General features: G+C 38.3%; 1 protein-coding gene across 3 annotated transcripts in view; it reads right to left on the bottom strand.

The window, feature by feature from the left end:
- Positions 1-5,093: 5,093 nt before the first annotated feature.
- HACL1 (2-hydroxyacyl-CoA lyase 1) overlaps positions 5,094-16,147 on the bottom strand; it is a 28,047-nt gene continuing 16,993 nt past the window's right edge. For all 3 annotated transcript variants that reach the window (XM_085307518.1, XM_085307520.1, XM_085307519.1), the window contains 8 exons: positions 15,074-15,179; positions 13,649-13,732; positions 13,280-13,381; positions 12,266-12,420; positions 10,740-10,898; positions 8,235-8,342; positions 7,436-7,622; positions 5,094-6,998 (listed from right to left, as the gene is read on the bottom strand). In XM_085307518.1, coding sequence (XP_085163644.1) covers positions 6,966-6,998; positions 7,436-7,622; positions 8,235-8,342; positions 10,740-10,898; positions 12,266-12,420; positions 13,280-13,381; positions 13,649-13,732; positions 15,074-15,179 — 934 coding nt within the window. In that variant the 3' untranslated portion in view covers positions 5,094-6,965. The remainder of the gene's footprint in view (positions 6,999-7,435; positions 7,623-8,234; positions 8,343-10,739; positions 10,899-12,265; positions 12,421-13,279; positions 13,382-13,648; positions 13,733-15,073; positions 15,180-16,147) is intronic.

Genomic DNA, 16,147 nt, shown 5'->3' with positions numbered 1-16,147 from the left:
TCTTTAGGCCTGTTTCAAAGGTTCCATCTTTCTTTTTCTTTTCCTATTGGTAATCCTCATGCATGAATTTTTTTCCATTAATTAAAATGGAACAAACTGGAGTGTAAAAGGATTACAAACATGATTAAAGATTACAAGTTAACACCAAGTGATTTCCATCAAAGCTATCAAAAGAATTAATTCTACTGTGACCTTTTAATGTTGAAAGGCACAGCAAAGTAAAACAATTAAAACACAGTAATTCAGCTACTGACCTTTATAACAWTACTCTCCTTCCCTGTTCCTGTTTGTTTCATCTGCCTTGTCTTTCAGACAGCAAATTATGTAGCATTTGCTGTGAGATTGTAAAATATTTTGTACCATGGTAGYGCTGCTATACTTCTGGCCGAGATTTTCCAGGCAGAAATACGCAGTAGACATGTAGAAAGCCRATGCTTCCAGGAAACATCCTACGGTGCACATGTTGTAAAATCCACTTGGGCAGGAATCCTGTGGACTTGCTGAATRTGTTGATAAAACATGCAGAAAGTCTGATGGCTCCCAAAGATGTACAGCTACCGGATGGCTATTCGGTGCATAGGAGCAGACCATCATACAGGGCATGTGTCRGACACTTGATGCTTCTTGGATATGACACAGTCATAATAAACACTTACAGTCTGCAAGGGATGCATCCAGGACTGCCAGATACTTRGAAGTCCTAGACGAACACACAAAATCCTAGAATTATTCATGGAAAAAAGTTCCAATTAGAAAAAGAGGAAGTCCATGGAAATCCATGTGCACAATAGCTTTGAGAATRGGAATGCTGCCCAGCTAAGACCTACAGTTACTGCTAGTGGCTAAGTGGATAAATAGCCATTAGCTTCCTAGGCTGGTGAATCACAGACAGCTATAAYCCTGTCTGTTCTTGATATTTACTTCTAGAGGGGATGGAAATAGTCTTCAGGGTAATTCTTTCATCTCATTTTCATTTGGATTSTCTATTTGCTATTATTTACTTCTATTAGTAAATGTCTGCAAAACTCGCTGCTTGCACTGGTATCACTGCGATGCTGCTGGAGGCATAGGACAAAAGAATATCTGGCAGTAATTGGCTCTCATGACTCCTAACTGAAGTGATTTAGCCTACCAAGAAGCACAATCAATTAAACACCACAAAGCAATTTTTTTTCTCTGTGARCATTTTTTCTAGAAGAATATTAACATTATTGTTTTAATGCTCACTCTAGTCCAGAGAGCTTCACGGATGCTTGCACTGCAGCATCTTGTACCTGATTCTCTAATAYGCTACAGCCTGTTTCATCACTAAAATATAAGTGAACACCAGCACATATATATATCTAGGAGAACATCCCTAAGTATCAGCACTGCAGCTTTCAGTAGAGGATGCATGACAGATAGGTGTCCAGAGCACAACTGATCTAGGAAAACACTTAATCATTAATGTAACCTCAGACATGTAAGTTAAGTCCCTAAAGCCACCATTCCTGTTACTGAAATCAAGCAGGTGCATTTGTCCCTTGCTGAGTCAGTGCCTGAAAAGCTTGAAGTCACCTTGCCTTTAAAATAGTGCAATACCTCATCTTCTCACAGCTTCTTTTTCTCCCCTTTCGTAGATTCCTCTGAACACTGAAAATTTAAGGATCTTATGTCTTGCAGAATGCAAAACCAGCCACAGAGTTGTTGGCCACTTGGGGAGCAGTAGCAAAGGACTCACCAGTTTATCTAAAGGCTTGACAAAAGCACCAAGGTTATAAAGACRAGAAGAGGTAAAGTAAGTCACAGAAGGAAGAAGTAGCAATTTGTTGCTGAGTTTACTTGGGAGTTTTTAGCAAATAGATGGCCACAAGTGCTGGCAGTGACACAACAAGCAGAAATCCCACCGCAGTATAAATGAGACTTCTCTGGCACCATACCTTATAAGTAGAGAGGCCCTGCCTTTTTATGGTGCTCTGAATTTTGAAGTCCAGCAGCACTCTGTTGCTGTGGCAGCATGCAGAATGGTTGGGCACTCCACATTGCCTAATCATTCCGGTATGCCAGGGTTGCCGTCTTCTAAATAGAGGATAACAGCTGAGCCTAATCAAACTAGACAAATGCACTTTCCAAGATCCCTTTGCAAAATTACGCAGCTATAGTTAAGGCTGTGTTAGTGTTTCCTTTATAAAAAGTTCCACTTTTGAAGGTTCAGTCATTTGTATTTAAGACATCTCTGCCAAGTGCCAATTCAGCACGGAGGGATGAAAACTTTGAATAAGATCAGCTCCTGCTTGCACTAAATTCATTAACATAGTTAATTTCACTAATTTCAACTGTGCAGAATAAGACCTAGCATTAGTTACCTAACTATGGCAGTTTAAAATTCCTGATAGGACTGAAATACTATTTTTTTTTCCCAAAATATTTTCTCTTTATTTTGTGAGCAGTTGAATAATATCACAGCTTCTGTAGAGTGAGCAGAAAGCTAATGAGGTCTTCCACACCTAAATCCCAGCCATGTCTCCTTGCTGGAGCAAGAATGTGCTGCTTTTAATGAAAACTGAGGTGTACCTGCAAGTCTGCCACTAGCTCACAGAGCCAAGTCCTTTTAAATGCGGTACATGCACAGTGTCAAGGAGATAGATGATAAGTTCTTCAAACCCAGAAGTGCCAACTTTTTTTCTTTTACCTTTAATGTGCTGATTTCATCAGAGAGAAACTTTTATCCAGACTTTGTGAAGTCTAGCTTGGATAAATGCCTGAGGGTATGTCAACACTGCAGTCAAACCATTGCAACTGCAAGGTAATACAGGGGTATCCAAACAAGATTAGCTAGTAAACGTRTATCCTGCAGCCGCCCAACAGAGAACAGAAGGGACAATTTAATGCCTGACCACTTGGGATCTCAGGCAGGCTTGAGGGTTATGTTAAGTTTCATGCTGCAACAGCTATAGGTAGTCACTGCACAAAAACATGTAAACACAGCAAATGTTTTCTGGAAGCAGAAACCACAAAAAAAAACGTATATTGCTATGTAGATTTTGGGTGTAAAAAGGCTTASATGAGTGTTCACTGTCTTCCTCATTTGGAAACATTATCATCATTATGAACTACAGGCAAATCTCCCATCAGCTACATAAGGAGTTAGAACTTCTAACACATGAAAGTTGCTGAACGTCATGTGCCCCTGGTCATTTATACAACMCAAATGGATCTCTTCAACTCCAAARTACAGTAACTTGAATTTTCTTCAGAGGCATCTCTTCACTGCATCTAGTTKAGACAGAATTTGCCTGACAATATTACCCAACTATTTCCTAGTTGGATTGCTCAGACAAGCTAGAGTTGACACAAATGAAAAAGTCAAGTAATTCTGGATAAAACTATTGTACACAAAATTTTTAGTTGTGCACTTCTATTCTCTCTGCCTCCTGCCCATGAAGACCCCCCCCCCAAAAAAAGGAAAAAAAAAAGTCTTTCTTGGAGTATTGACTCAAGCAAGCAAGTTGTCATTCTATTAATCTCTCTTATTTCTTTCTGCACTATTTCAGGCAGCCTTGAGATTCCTGGAAAGAACAGACACTGAAAGCATTTTCATTTATATTAGCATGTGCCATAAATAGCTAGAAGGGTCTGCTTTTCTGAGGATCTCTACGTCTTGTCCATCTGGTTTCAATCACATAATCAAAAGAAACAACAAAAGTTGGCTTCAGAATAGCTGTTTCTTGTTTACACAGTATTCAGTTATAACTAAGTAAATAGGTAAAACTCATATTGCCTGTATGTCATCATGATCAGCTCATGATACCTGATCTGATCTCAATGCATCAGTAAGGATGGGGTGCTGAGCGCTCTTCTCTATTCTACACTGGGAGTAGACAAGCYCCTTACACAGTACAAAGAGCTGCAGTGGGGATGCTAACATACAAAGGTATGATGCGGTCAGGGCAGAAGTCAGTCAGCGCATTAACATGAGTTTTAATTAGGTTACAGCCAGCGTGTGCTGGTTTCTTGGGTACAAAGATGGTGCGAGTGACAGGCCTGGAGATTCATTGCTGGTTAAGTGTATTTTTACATGTATGTTAAAAAAAAAGTAATCAAGACCACTATACATCTGAACCCTCAACAAAATGGATGCATGCTGAAAGGCCTTCAACAGCTGAAGGCAAGCATGCTTTACATATTCCCCAATATTTATAGGGCAGACAACCTACAGAAAACATGACAGACTAAAGATGAAACAAAATGATTTAAATAGTAAGTACTTTAACCTAAACCTATCAAATCCTACTTTTTATTCCTTATTTTATCTCCAATTACTTGCCAATTTTGTCTCGGCTGCTGCTTTCTGCTGCAGTTTCACAGTTAAATTATGCAGTAGGCAACAGGCATTGAACACCTCTGTAATGCTTTTCTTGTACAGCTTGCTGGTCACAGGATCTGACCTTCTTCATGCATGCTGGTGCCCTGTCTCTGGAGACGCTAAGTGCTGCTGGCCAYGACCTCCAGGTGTCCCGACCACTTGAATAGAACAGGTCTCTAAGAAAAGCTTTCATGGAAACTGAACTAGTCATTGAGGGAAGTCACCCATGATAGGTATCTCTACATATCATCTATATCTGTATCTATCCATCTATCTATATTCTTTACTTACCTGAGAGCCAACCTAAGGTAAAGATTCAGAACTATGCCATATTTAAACACTAGCTTCTTGGCAAATTCTACCCAACGTGTCTCCCACRCCTTCCCTCAGCTGAAGCCCAATCATCTTCTTCCTCCTGACACTGGTATTGTGAGACTGTACAATACCTTTATTTATGTGCTTTGGCCTTGAAAACATTACCAAGTTGGCTAGTCATATGGGTCAGCACCCCCCAGATCTTTGACCTCTGTAACTTTTTACTCCTTTTAATACTCCCCATTTCTTGTTTCTGTCTCTTCTAATCTCTGGAACTGTTTTGATTTTCATACTGTTTTTGTCTGCTCAACAACACTCTTAGCTCCATCTCCACGGTGTCAAACACAGTATCAAGTCATTTCCAGTAGCTGACAAAACGGTAACATAATCCAAATGCAACAAATAACAAATCCAAATTAAAGGAGACACAGGATGAGAATCACTTTTTATTGATTTTCAAGTATAAAACAAGAATTTCTGCATTTGTTTAACCAAAGCAAATGATCTCCCCTGTGGTCAGTACCAACATTATCTCTTAYAGTCATTTTTTATCATTAGAATGTATTGTGTTTAATCATTGCAACATATTAAAATTCATTTGTTTGTAATGAAAAAGAATGAAACAAGTAAAATCTGTGAGAGGATCCAATGTGTAATTTCACTCTAGATTTCTTGCAGAGGACCTCCACAGAACATAGAAACACTGCCASCTCCATGGTCTTGCACTCCTTTGTGAATTGAATCCATTATATGGGTTTTATCTTTTTGTACTTCTTACCCTTCCTACAGATATTACTTTTAATGGCTCAAGCATTCATAGTGCCACATAGCAACTCCAACCCATACCGTGGGGAGCATTACCACCAGACCACAGTACTCTTGCTCATGTCAGATACTGTCTTTCTGTACAAGTGTGCAGAGACACTCCCCTGCCTAATAGTAACCCATGGCCTCCTGTCAGACCCAGGCACAAGTGCAAGAACCTCCCATAAGCCCAGTTTTTTTGCATCAAACCTAACTGCAGCCCAGGATCGCCTACCGACCCAATCCTTCTCTTCCTTGGCTCCTTCAAGTGCCTTCCACAATTCACATTCAATATCACCAAAATAACTGACAAAACAGGTCAATCAATCAGATCCAGAATTTCCCTTAAACACACGTAACAATAAAAAAGCCTTCCAGTGTATTTAACAAGAAATATAAAGTAACCTGCTTAGCACTATACTGAAAAGTAGCTGTTGTAGGCTACTACAGAAGCAATGAAAGAGCTGYTTTGCTTTCAAGTTCAGAGCTGTAAGTCAGAATGTCAGAGGCAATGACAGATGAAAATGCAGGAGCAGATACCACCTCAGGCCAATCTACATCCRTTCTGCACCACAGTCAGTGCAAGTTCTCTTACTGATTTCAAAGTTTCTACATAGTAAACGCATTATATGGAAGAACCTTTGCTGCTCAGTTAGCCAGACACAGCCTGAAGGCTGCCTGTTGCTTTGTGATGCCAACCAAACTAACATTTAGCTCCAGCCTAACACTTTTTTCAAGCCTCTGATTATAAAGATTTACAATCTATCAATCCTGGAAGACTCATTACTAAGGCCAGTCCTATTTTYGGTCTACAGGGGTGATAGTGTCTTTGTAAAAATTAAAACTTCAAATACAAAAATTTATTTTTTCCATGCAAGTACAAGTCTCAGTTAATAGACCATAAAAAAAAACCTTACTGCAATCAACAGAAATTCAGAAAGTTTGCATTTTTGATATACTGCCATTTTCATGGAAGAGCAATTGAGAAAGCAACCTAAAATTATGAAGTGATTGTGTTGCCAACTGGCTTCAACGCACAGTGAAGCCAACCACTCTCACAGTCAGATACCTTTGGTCCTTAAAGGTTAAGCTAACAAGTAGCATGATGGTTAATTAAAAATGAAGCTACTGTAATTACAGATTGCCAAGAAATTATGGTTTCAAAAAAGTGTAAACTCCTCAGCTTTGTTCCTTCTTCTACAAGATCCAAGACTTTAATTCACAAACCTTGATGTGTAGCACTTTGAGTGAAAGAAAAAGYAAGCAATTTTATCACCCATATTTCTGTGCAATCTGCTAGGAAGCCTGGTATACATTCAAATGTGTCTTGTTCATTTTACAATCACTGATATCAGAGTAATCTGTAAATGCTGAAATGAAGTTATAAATCCTAATTTGTCCCGCTGTTTATATCAAATACAGCTATACCAGCTCCACTCCTGGAAGCCAGTTTAGTTTTGCTTAATGCATTGCTTTGCATCACCATTCTCTTCATCTTCCGTTACATGTTAGAACGAGTCAGCCAGGGAAATTCCTAGAAACAAAAGAACAAAACTAAAACAAATGAACAGCAACAACAACAACAACAACAACAAAGTCAGAACAGACAAAGACTGGAAAAATGGGATACAAATATGCATTAACTACCAGATGGAATCTGCAGGAAATAAAAGACTGTTCACAAAAATGTTCTTTGTCTTATTTGGTCCATCAGGAAAAGAACAACTGTCAACTCTGGTAATGGTCATTAAAGACACTATGCATTAATAAGGGCTAGTGGAAAAACTAAAAGAAAAACATGTGGTGTTACACTAGTAAAGGCACTGGTTCTCCTATCTTCCTATATTTGCAGAGAARATTTTGCCTTACAATCATCTCTGACTTCTCAGTAGTTTCAGTGATGCTTCAGGAGGATTTAACAGGCTTGCCTACATGAAGCTTGCAAAAAAGCAAAGTAAAACAGATACATACCTGTTTCTTTCTCTCAGACTGTGGATCAATCATTACATTTATAAGAGAAGGTGTTTGCTTGTCAGCCACACTTGCTTTCAGAGCATTCTGCAGTTCTTCTGGTGTTTTAACAAAGTATCCTTTACCTCCAAAGGCAGACATAATTTGCTCATAGTGCGAATTTGGCAGGAGAGAAACAGGCGGTACACTGTAACAAAATGGAGAACTCTGACTAATGGCATTGAAGAACTGCCAGGATGACCAATTCTAATTATTTCAGCACTGATTTGAAAGCATGAGATGATTCTTGTGCTGGCCTGATAAAGTCTTCTGCGTTGGGAAAACTTTGTTTCCCATACTGCTTAAGCTATGTTTATAGCATTACAGATTTATTGCACTATTGACTTTCATGTTCTGTAGATACTCTTGAGCAGGGCTTTAGCCAAGCTGTCTTCATACACAGATCTTGCCACCAAAAGCGGAAGCTCATTGTAAAATGACAACATAAGCCAAGTAATTTTTAGGTTATCATCATTGTGGAGTTTAGGTCACCATGTACCCTGAACTGTGGGGCCTGTAGTGCTGCAGGAACCTGACAAAACTAGTTAAGTCATCTCTCTGCTATACTGTTGTGCAAACAATAACCTGTAAATAGGTTGGTTGCCTTTGGTAACTACTTCTCATTTATATGAACTTATTTGAGGATTAAGTTCACTTCATGACAAATCTTAATCTGGATCAGGAAACATTAACAGTACACAGAATGATCAGTTTGGTTACTTCTTCCTTAATTAACAGAACATACTTTGAAGATACTCACCATGTTGCAGGCTCTCCAAACTTTAATATTTCCTTCCAGGCATCTGTATCCAAACCAGTGTAAATCCCATTGTTGTTCACTACAATAATCAGGACTGGCAAGTTGTATCTACAAAAGAGACATTTGAAAGAGTTAAGATACTTGCACCTTTCTGTAAGGTGTTATAAAGGTTTACTTCTCATTAAAAATATAATAAAAAAACATGACTTTAAAAAGTCACTTCCACATGAAACATGATGGAAACATGAAACACTGGTAATACATTACGTCAGAACAGTAGATAGAGGAAAAATCACAGAATCATAGAACGGCTGAAATTGGAAGGGGCCTTTAGAGACTACTAAGTACAAACTCTCTTCTCAAGCATGGTCACCTGCAGCAGGCCTCCCAGAGCCATGTCTGACAGCTTTTAATCATCTCCAAGGAATAGACCTTGTCTCCACACCCTATCTGTACAATTTGTTTCAGTGCTCAGTCACCCTCACAGTAACAAAGTTTTTCCTTAGATCTAGACGAAACTTCCCATGTTTCAGTTTGTGCTCCTTGCCTCTTGTCTTATCACTGGGCTCCATCAAGAAGTGTCTGGCTTGGACTTCTTTACAATCTCCCTTGAGATAATACACACTGATAAGATCCTCCCTCCTTCTCTTCTGCAGGCTGAACAGTCTCAGCTTTCTCAGCCTTTCCTCATATGAGAGATGCTCCAGTCCCTCAGTCATCTCAATAGCCCTTCGCTGGGCTCACTCCAGTATCTCCTTTTCTCTCTCGCACTGGGGAACTGAGCACTAGACTCGGTATTCTAGACATGGCCTCACCAGGGCTCAGGAGAGGGGGAGGATCACCTCCCTCAAYCTGTTGGCAATGTTCTTCCTAATGCACCCCAGGATACCATTGGCCTTCTTGGCCATATGGGCACATTGCTGGCTCATGGTCAACTTGTCCACCAAGACCTCAAAGCTGCATTCCAGCAGGTCAGCCCTCAGCCTGTACTAGTGCATGGGGTTATTCCTCCCCAGATGAAGGACCCTGCGCTTGCCTGTGTTGAACCTCATGAGGTTCCTCTCTGCYCAACTGTCCAGCCTGTCGAGGTCCCTCTGAATAGCAGCACAGCCCTCTGGTGTATCAGTCACTCCTCCAGTTTTGGATCATCAGTAAATTTGCCAAGGAGGCACTCTGTCCCTTCACCCAGGTGACTGATGAATAAATTGAACAAGTTGGGACCCAGTATTGACCCCTGGGGGACACCACTATGTTCTTGCCACCAACTAGACTCTGCTCCACTGAACACAACCCACTGAGTGCTGCTTTTCAGCCAGTTTTCAATTAATCTCACTGTCTGCTTATCCAGCCTGCACTTGATCAGCTTGTATATGAGAATGGTATGAGAGACAGTGTCAAAAGCCTTACTGTCAAAAGTCTTACTGCTGTCCCTCATTTACCCAGTCAATCATTCCATCATAGAAGGCTATCAGGTTGATGAAGCATGATTTCCCCTTTGTGAATCCATGCTAACTACTCCTGATCATCTCCTTGCCCTTCATGTGCTTAGAGACAGTGTCCAGGACGAGCTGCTCCATCACTTTCCTAGGGATCGAAGTAAGGCTAACTGGCCCGTAGTTCCCTGGGTCCTGCTTCTCGACCTTTTTGAAGACCGGAGTGACATTTGCTTTCTTCCAGTCCTCAGGCATGTCTCCTGATCACCATAATCTTTCCAACAAGATGGAGAGCTGCCATTTCCCTCAGCACTTGTGGCTGTACTCTCAGGCACCGTATATGTCCAGTTTGCTTAAGTGATCTTTAACTTGATCCTCTGCCACCAGCAGAGTGTCTTCCTTTCTCTAGACTATCTTCCTTTCTCTAGACTTTCTCCCTGGTATACAGGGTCTTGGATTCCTGATGGCTGGACTCAGGTTAAAGAGTAAGGCAAAGAGGCATTCAATACCTCAGCCTTCCCTGAGCCTTTTCACCATGGCCCTTGCACCATTCAGCAGCAGACCCATACTTCCCCTAGTCTTCCTTTTCCCCTAGTCTTTCTTTTGCTACTGATGTATTTATAGAAGCCCTTGTTGTCCTTGACATCCCTCGAAAGATTAAACTCCAGATGGGCTTTGGCCCATCCTAGCCCCATCCCTGCATACTCAGATAATATTCCTATATTCCTCTCAGGTTATCTGTCTCTGCTTCCACCTTTTGGATACCTCACTTTTAGTGTCTCAGTTTTGCCAGGAGGCTCCTTGCTCATCCATGCAGGTCTCCTGCCCCCTTTGCTCAATTTCCTGCTCATTGTGATGGGCTATTCTCACGTTTGGAGGAAACAATCCTTTAATATCAACTAACTATGCGTAAATTATTATGACTATGTGTAAAATGACTACATGTATGTTTTGGCTTGTTTTCCATGAGGTTTTTAAAGAACACCCTGTCTAGCAACAGTCTCTCTGGTCTTCCAGTTAACTTGATTATGGCAATAAACAAAGAAAGTTTTCTCAAACAAAAACCAACTACCTGCAAATAGTTTCCAATTCCATGCCAGAAAATCCAAAAGCACTATCTCCTTCTATGCAGACTACTCGTTTCTCAGGTGTTCTATCTTTAGCCACCATTGCAGCGGCTATAGCAAAACCCAGCCCGACTCCCATTGTTCCAAACGTACCTGCATCCAGTCTGGAAGAGAAAACATAGAATTGCTATTCCTTTAAGTAAAGAAAAAAAACTATACAGTTCAATCAATCCATGATGACTTATCTTTAAGAATTCATCATATACAAATATCATTTCATAAAAAAACTGGTATAAAGAGATATCAAATGTACATATGATTATTATTATAGTGTTTGCTCCTTGCCTATAAAGGCTGCTTTTTCAGTCAAACATTCGATCAATGTTGCAGATGTTTTAATTGAGATACACATACTTGAACTCTAATTAAAATAAAATCACTATTAGCAGGAACTCTATTACACAAGTAGTACTACAATAAAGAAAGAAGTATTCCAGTGTGCTTTTAGCCTGCATAGTAACAATATTTCAACCACATTCAATTACTGTAGAGATAGGCAGACTACATGAAATCCTTCTATATTTAATTTTCTGAAAATTTAACTAGAAGTCTGAAAGCCATCAGTTAAATTACGCTATTCAAACTCTAGTCTTCTGTTCAAATTTTGAAATCAAATTGCAAGCTGTAATTGAGTTAAATCATTTCAGTCAGAAGCACATAATGGATACAAAAGTACATAAAGAACAAGATTATTCTAGGATTAACTTTTCAAATTTGCTTTCATATATACACAATGCTATCTGAAAATACAATCATTAATGTCAGTGTTCTTATTTAAAAAAGGAAAAAAGAGAAAACTCTTCTCCAAACTTCACTGGAAATAAGTTTTATTCTTCACAAAAAAATTTTAGGTTTATTTATGACAGTAAATGTTACTTTCATAAGAAGGCTCTAAGCTTCACAGTCAGATCAGAAGTTTCGCCTCAGCTGAAAGAACTTGCTTTTTTCCCCAGTCAAGAAACAGCACTTAGCTACTCCTACTCATAATCATTCTTTGTGGTCTAGCTTTAATATAGCAACATACCAGCACTTCTAAATTTGGGTGCCTACATTTTAGGCATGCAAGTCCTCAGTATAAAATCTAATTTTCAGAAGGAGTTGATTCATCTCAAGTTCTCCCTATACAGGTGTTACATTTCAAATAAAAATGTTGATTTCACAGTAAGACTCCAAAAAATTCTTTTTTTCATTTTTACTTGTATTTACCATTCACTTTGAGCACAAATATAAACATCTAGATTAGAGAATTCAATATGATACTGGACAGGACATTAGTATAAAGTGGATAACTTGACTTAATCCTTCCCTCTACTAAAGGGCCAACAACATACTGAACATTTATTTTATTTAAATTCTTTAAAAAGAATTAAAAATAATTACAAAGAAGTACCACTGTACTTCTTCGATACGTAAAAACATTCTACATACAAATCTAGCCCACTGGGTCAGCACAACAAAGAAAATATCTCACCTTTGACGGGGATGATAGTTCRGAAGCATAGTGCGTCCAATGTCCATAGTGTTTGCTCCCTCACTTACCAAAATGCAGTCCCTGGGTATCAGCTCTCTGATGTGATAGAAGACAGTATAATAATTCATAGGCAGCGATTTCTGTAGTTCTAATTCCTTAAAAATAAGAAATATTACTAACTCCTGTGCACATAATTTAAGATAAGGTATAGAATTGAGCTATGTAAACAATACTCCAGAAATTAAAATGCACTCTCCTAACTAAGGCTGAAGAATTGGCCTACTATGCACTACATCAATGTTTGAAGCTAGTAAGGTCAATCTTACTGTACCTATCTATTTTTCAGTATTTATCAGAGGCTTGCTCGTGTCAGCAATCAGCTCCCTTGGCTTGCCTATTATCAACAGGAATCTACCGTTGATATCTCAGCTTAACCTGAGATGGGCAGGGCATGAACTTATTCAAACATTCGTTTGACTGTTAATAATCCTAAGTGAGTTGTTGCTTGTGTACTGGGAGGTAATTCAGAAAGCGTCATCTCCTAGGACAAATCTATTTTAGATTCCAATCTTGCAAACACGTCTGAGCTTGCAGAACATGTGTTAACTTGTTTATACAAATTAAGCATTTGCTAATTAATTTGCTAATTAATTTGCTCTGTGTGGGATTTTGGCCTTAACAACTACCTACTTTTAATATAGATTATACTTCCACTCAGACTACCTGCCTATTGCTCACGAGTCAGTGACCACAGCATAGCAGCTCTAGATGCTGTCTTCTACTACAGGTTCCGTGAACTCAGTCCCAAGCCTCCACACAGTACACGCTTAGACAAAGCATAGATTATAGATATAATCTACACCAGAATGGTATAGAATTTACAAGTCTGGGTGACACCAATGTTCTAAGTAAGTAAAGAGTTTGGAAACAGACCAGCGCTGAAGTTGACTAAATGTCAATATCTGTTAAGGGGAAAAAAAAAAACCTCCTCTTGTTTCTTTAATATAACATTACCTTTGATTTTTCTTCATTGTTCATTATTTTCTCTCTTAGTCTCTTCCACCACTGTGAACTGGAAGGATATTTCCATGGTCTTTTGCTGAATTCTTCTAAAAGCTATAAAGCATTAAAATACTGCATGTTGTTTCAACATATCTAAAAACATCAAGAGCACCAAGAAAGATCCCAGCCCAGTAACAGTAACACCAAACAGAATCTTTAACATTTATAATCTGGGACTATATTGGACGCACAGCATGATTAAGCTGCCTGAAAAATGTCTTTCCTTGAAGAGTTTTTTTGTTTTGTTTTTTGAAGTTGGTAACTTTATGTAAGTCAGAGAAAACCAAGGTCAAAACAGGAGGGCACCTGACATTACATTACCTGCTTAGTCACAGTGTTTATGTCACCTAATAAACTTGCAGCTGGCTTCACATTATTCCCCAGCTCTTCTGCACAAATATCAATCTATATTTCAAAAAGACAGACCACCATTAATTCGGATATTAAAAGGATTTTTTTTTCAGTTCAAGTAGTTACAAACACTTTCTAATAATGCCGTATGCTTTATTTTGGCTGCATAGATAACTTCCTCTGCTTTTCACTGAAGTGTCATCAAGAAATACTTTATTCAAAGTAAAAAAAACCCCCTGTGTTATATATTCATTTTAGTTAAAGTTTATATATATTCTTAAAACTGACTACCTGCTTCCTTTGTGCTGTTACACACAGCATAGAGTAATATTTGATCAACAAGGAGAAGGAAGTAGTGAGTTTTAGTGACATTTGTATGAGAAATAAAAGCCTAGGTCTGGGTATACTTTGAGAGACTATGCAAAATAGTTATTTTCTTATTGAGAAAAATTTGTGAATGTTATTTGATGGTAAGAATTTGACTTACATGAAAAAAATAGAAAGCAGATGGTGAGCAATGAGGGAACTTCTCAATTTTCCTTATCATTGACTTGAGACCTCTAATGTTATGTGAAATTCTATTTTATGGCTGGGTCTCACAGACTGTGAACTGAATTAGTATTTTAATATTAACGCATGATAGAGAGTTAGTATTAAATTGGAGGAATTCTCATTTAAAAATTTATGTTATTCTTCTGGAATATACGTGAAGTTTGGAAGCTGACATTAAGTTCACCGAAAGCAGGCCAGTCAGCACACTGAATCTACTATTGTTCTTGGATCATAGACTCTGAGGGAGGAATTTTAAAGACAATCAATTTAACAACTTGTCCTTCTACGAGCTGGCAGATTGTCAAATACACTAATTAGTCCAATAGACTTTCTTACACTCTTCCCATTAATATTAATAAGATTCTTATAAGAATGACTGACTCTGGATCTGAAGGTTATTTTATTTCAAGAAGTCCAGCTGAGAGAACAGTAAAACAGTATAAAGGCTTTCACAACTTCAAGAAAATTTGATCAGTGGAACTCCAGCACTCTACAGAGAACACACATATCACAAATCTCATCCTGTATTAGTTAACTACACAGAATGTCTGCCCTCCTCATTATAGCAGCATCAAGTCCTTGATAGCTGGAACAATTCTGTTTCAGAAAAAGTAAAAAAAAAAAAAAAAAAAAAAAAAAAAAAAATAAAAAAAAAAAAAAAAAAAGGAAAAAAAAATTCAGAATGATTTCTTCTGAACTACTGTAACTATATACATTGTATTGCACTGTCCATACGCACACACGATTTCTACCTGAAACAGCAGATACTAAAATCAATAATTATTCTAGGCAATGCTAGAACACAAAGGACTTCCTTCAAGAGATGTTGATTTTCCTACTTACCTGAACAACCTTCACATCCTGTCGAAACCTTGGTGGAAGGCCAAAGTGCAAAATCCAGTTCAACCTGGCACCAAGTAATATGATTACATCAGCATGCTGCAATGCCCTAATAAAGGGAAATAAGAGAATCAGATGAGGAGAAAATATTGTTAAATTTAATAGTTTTTCAAAATTAGAAGTAATCCTAATTGTCACAGCAAATGCAAGAGGAACATACAAATAATTCTTTCTTCCTCTGAGCTGTTCGCTTAGCTCCAACAACCCAAATTCTTTCATATCAGTCATTCATCAAGCCATTCTTGAATTCTGGAGGTCTAGAAAATAATTTATTACTATTTTACTAATGTATTGTGTTTAGGAAAGGATTCATTACTCTAGAAGAATAACAAGATGCTATAAAGATGCCTAAGTTAAAGACTCACCACTGGAACACTGGCAAATTAAAGATTGACTTGGACCTCTCAGTTTAGCTCCTGTTAATTTGCCTTCCAGCTGGTACACAATATTTAGTATATTCTTTCATTCTTCATTTCTTCTTAATGCCATGCTTACCAGTGATAAAGCTATGATGCTCAACAATGTTTTAACCTCTAAGTACACAAATGCTCCATCTGCAAGGGGATTTAGCACATACTCATACCTATGAGGGCTCTTAAAAAGTTCATTCACATTAATTTTCCCATAAGCCAGAAACAGGCTCTTATAAACATCATTTTAAACAAATCCTTCAATGTAGTTTGAGGTGTCTTCTTTTCCTTTTTAAATGGATTGCCATTAAAGGACAGTACATTGCCAGCACCACAGGGATAAGGGAGCAGGTGGCCTAACTTGAGGTACAATGCTGCATTTTATGCTTCCACTTATGGTATTAAAAGAAAAAGCTAACAGTTTGTCTAATGCACTAAGTTAAATATTTAATATAAACTGTTTATCGGTAGTATTCCATGTTATGAAATGCCCAGTAACAATGTTGATACATCTACTTGCCATAGGTTTCATAGTTTTATATTATCTCTCAGACAAAATATCTTCCTGGCCAGCACTCTAAGCAATGTCAGAAGTAATCCACTTGTA

Source organism: Rhea americana, unplaced genomic scaffold (assembly GCF_003343005.1).
Source record: "Rhea americana isolate MKP2758 unplaced genomic scaffold, rheAme1 scaffold_26, whole genome shotgun sequence".
Lineage (NCBI taxonomy): Eukaryota > Metazoa > Chordata > Aves > Rheiformes > Rheidae > Rhea > Rhea americana.
Note: the sequence above shows the minus strand (reverse complement) of the source record. Positions and strands in the feature narration are given on the sequence as shown.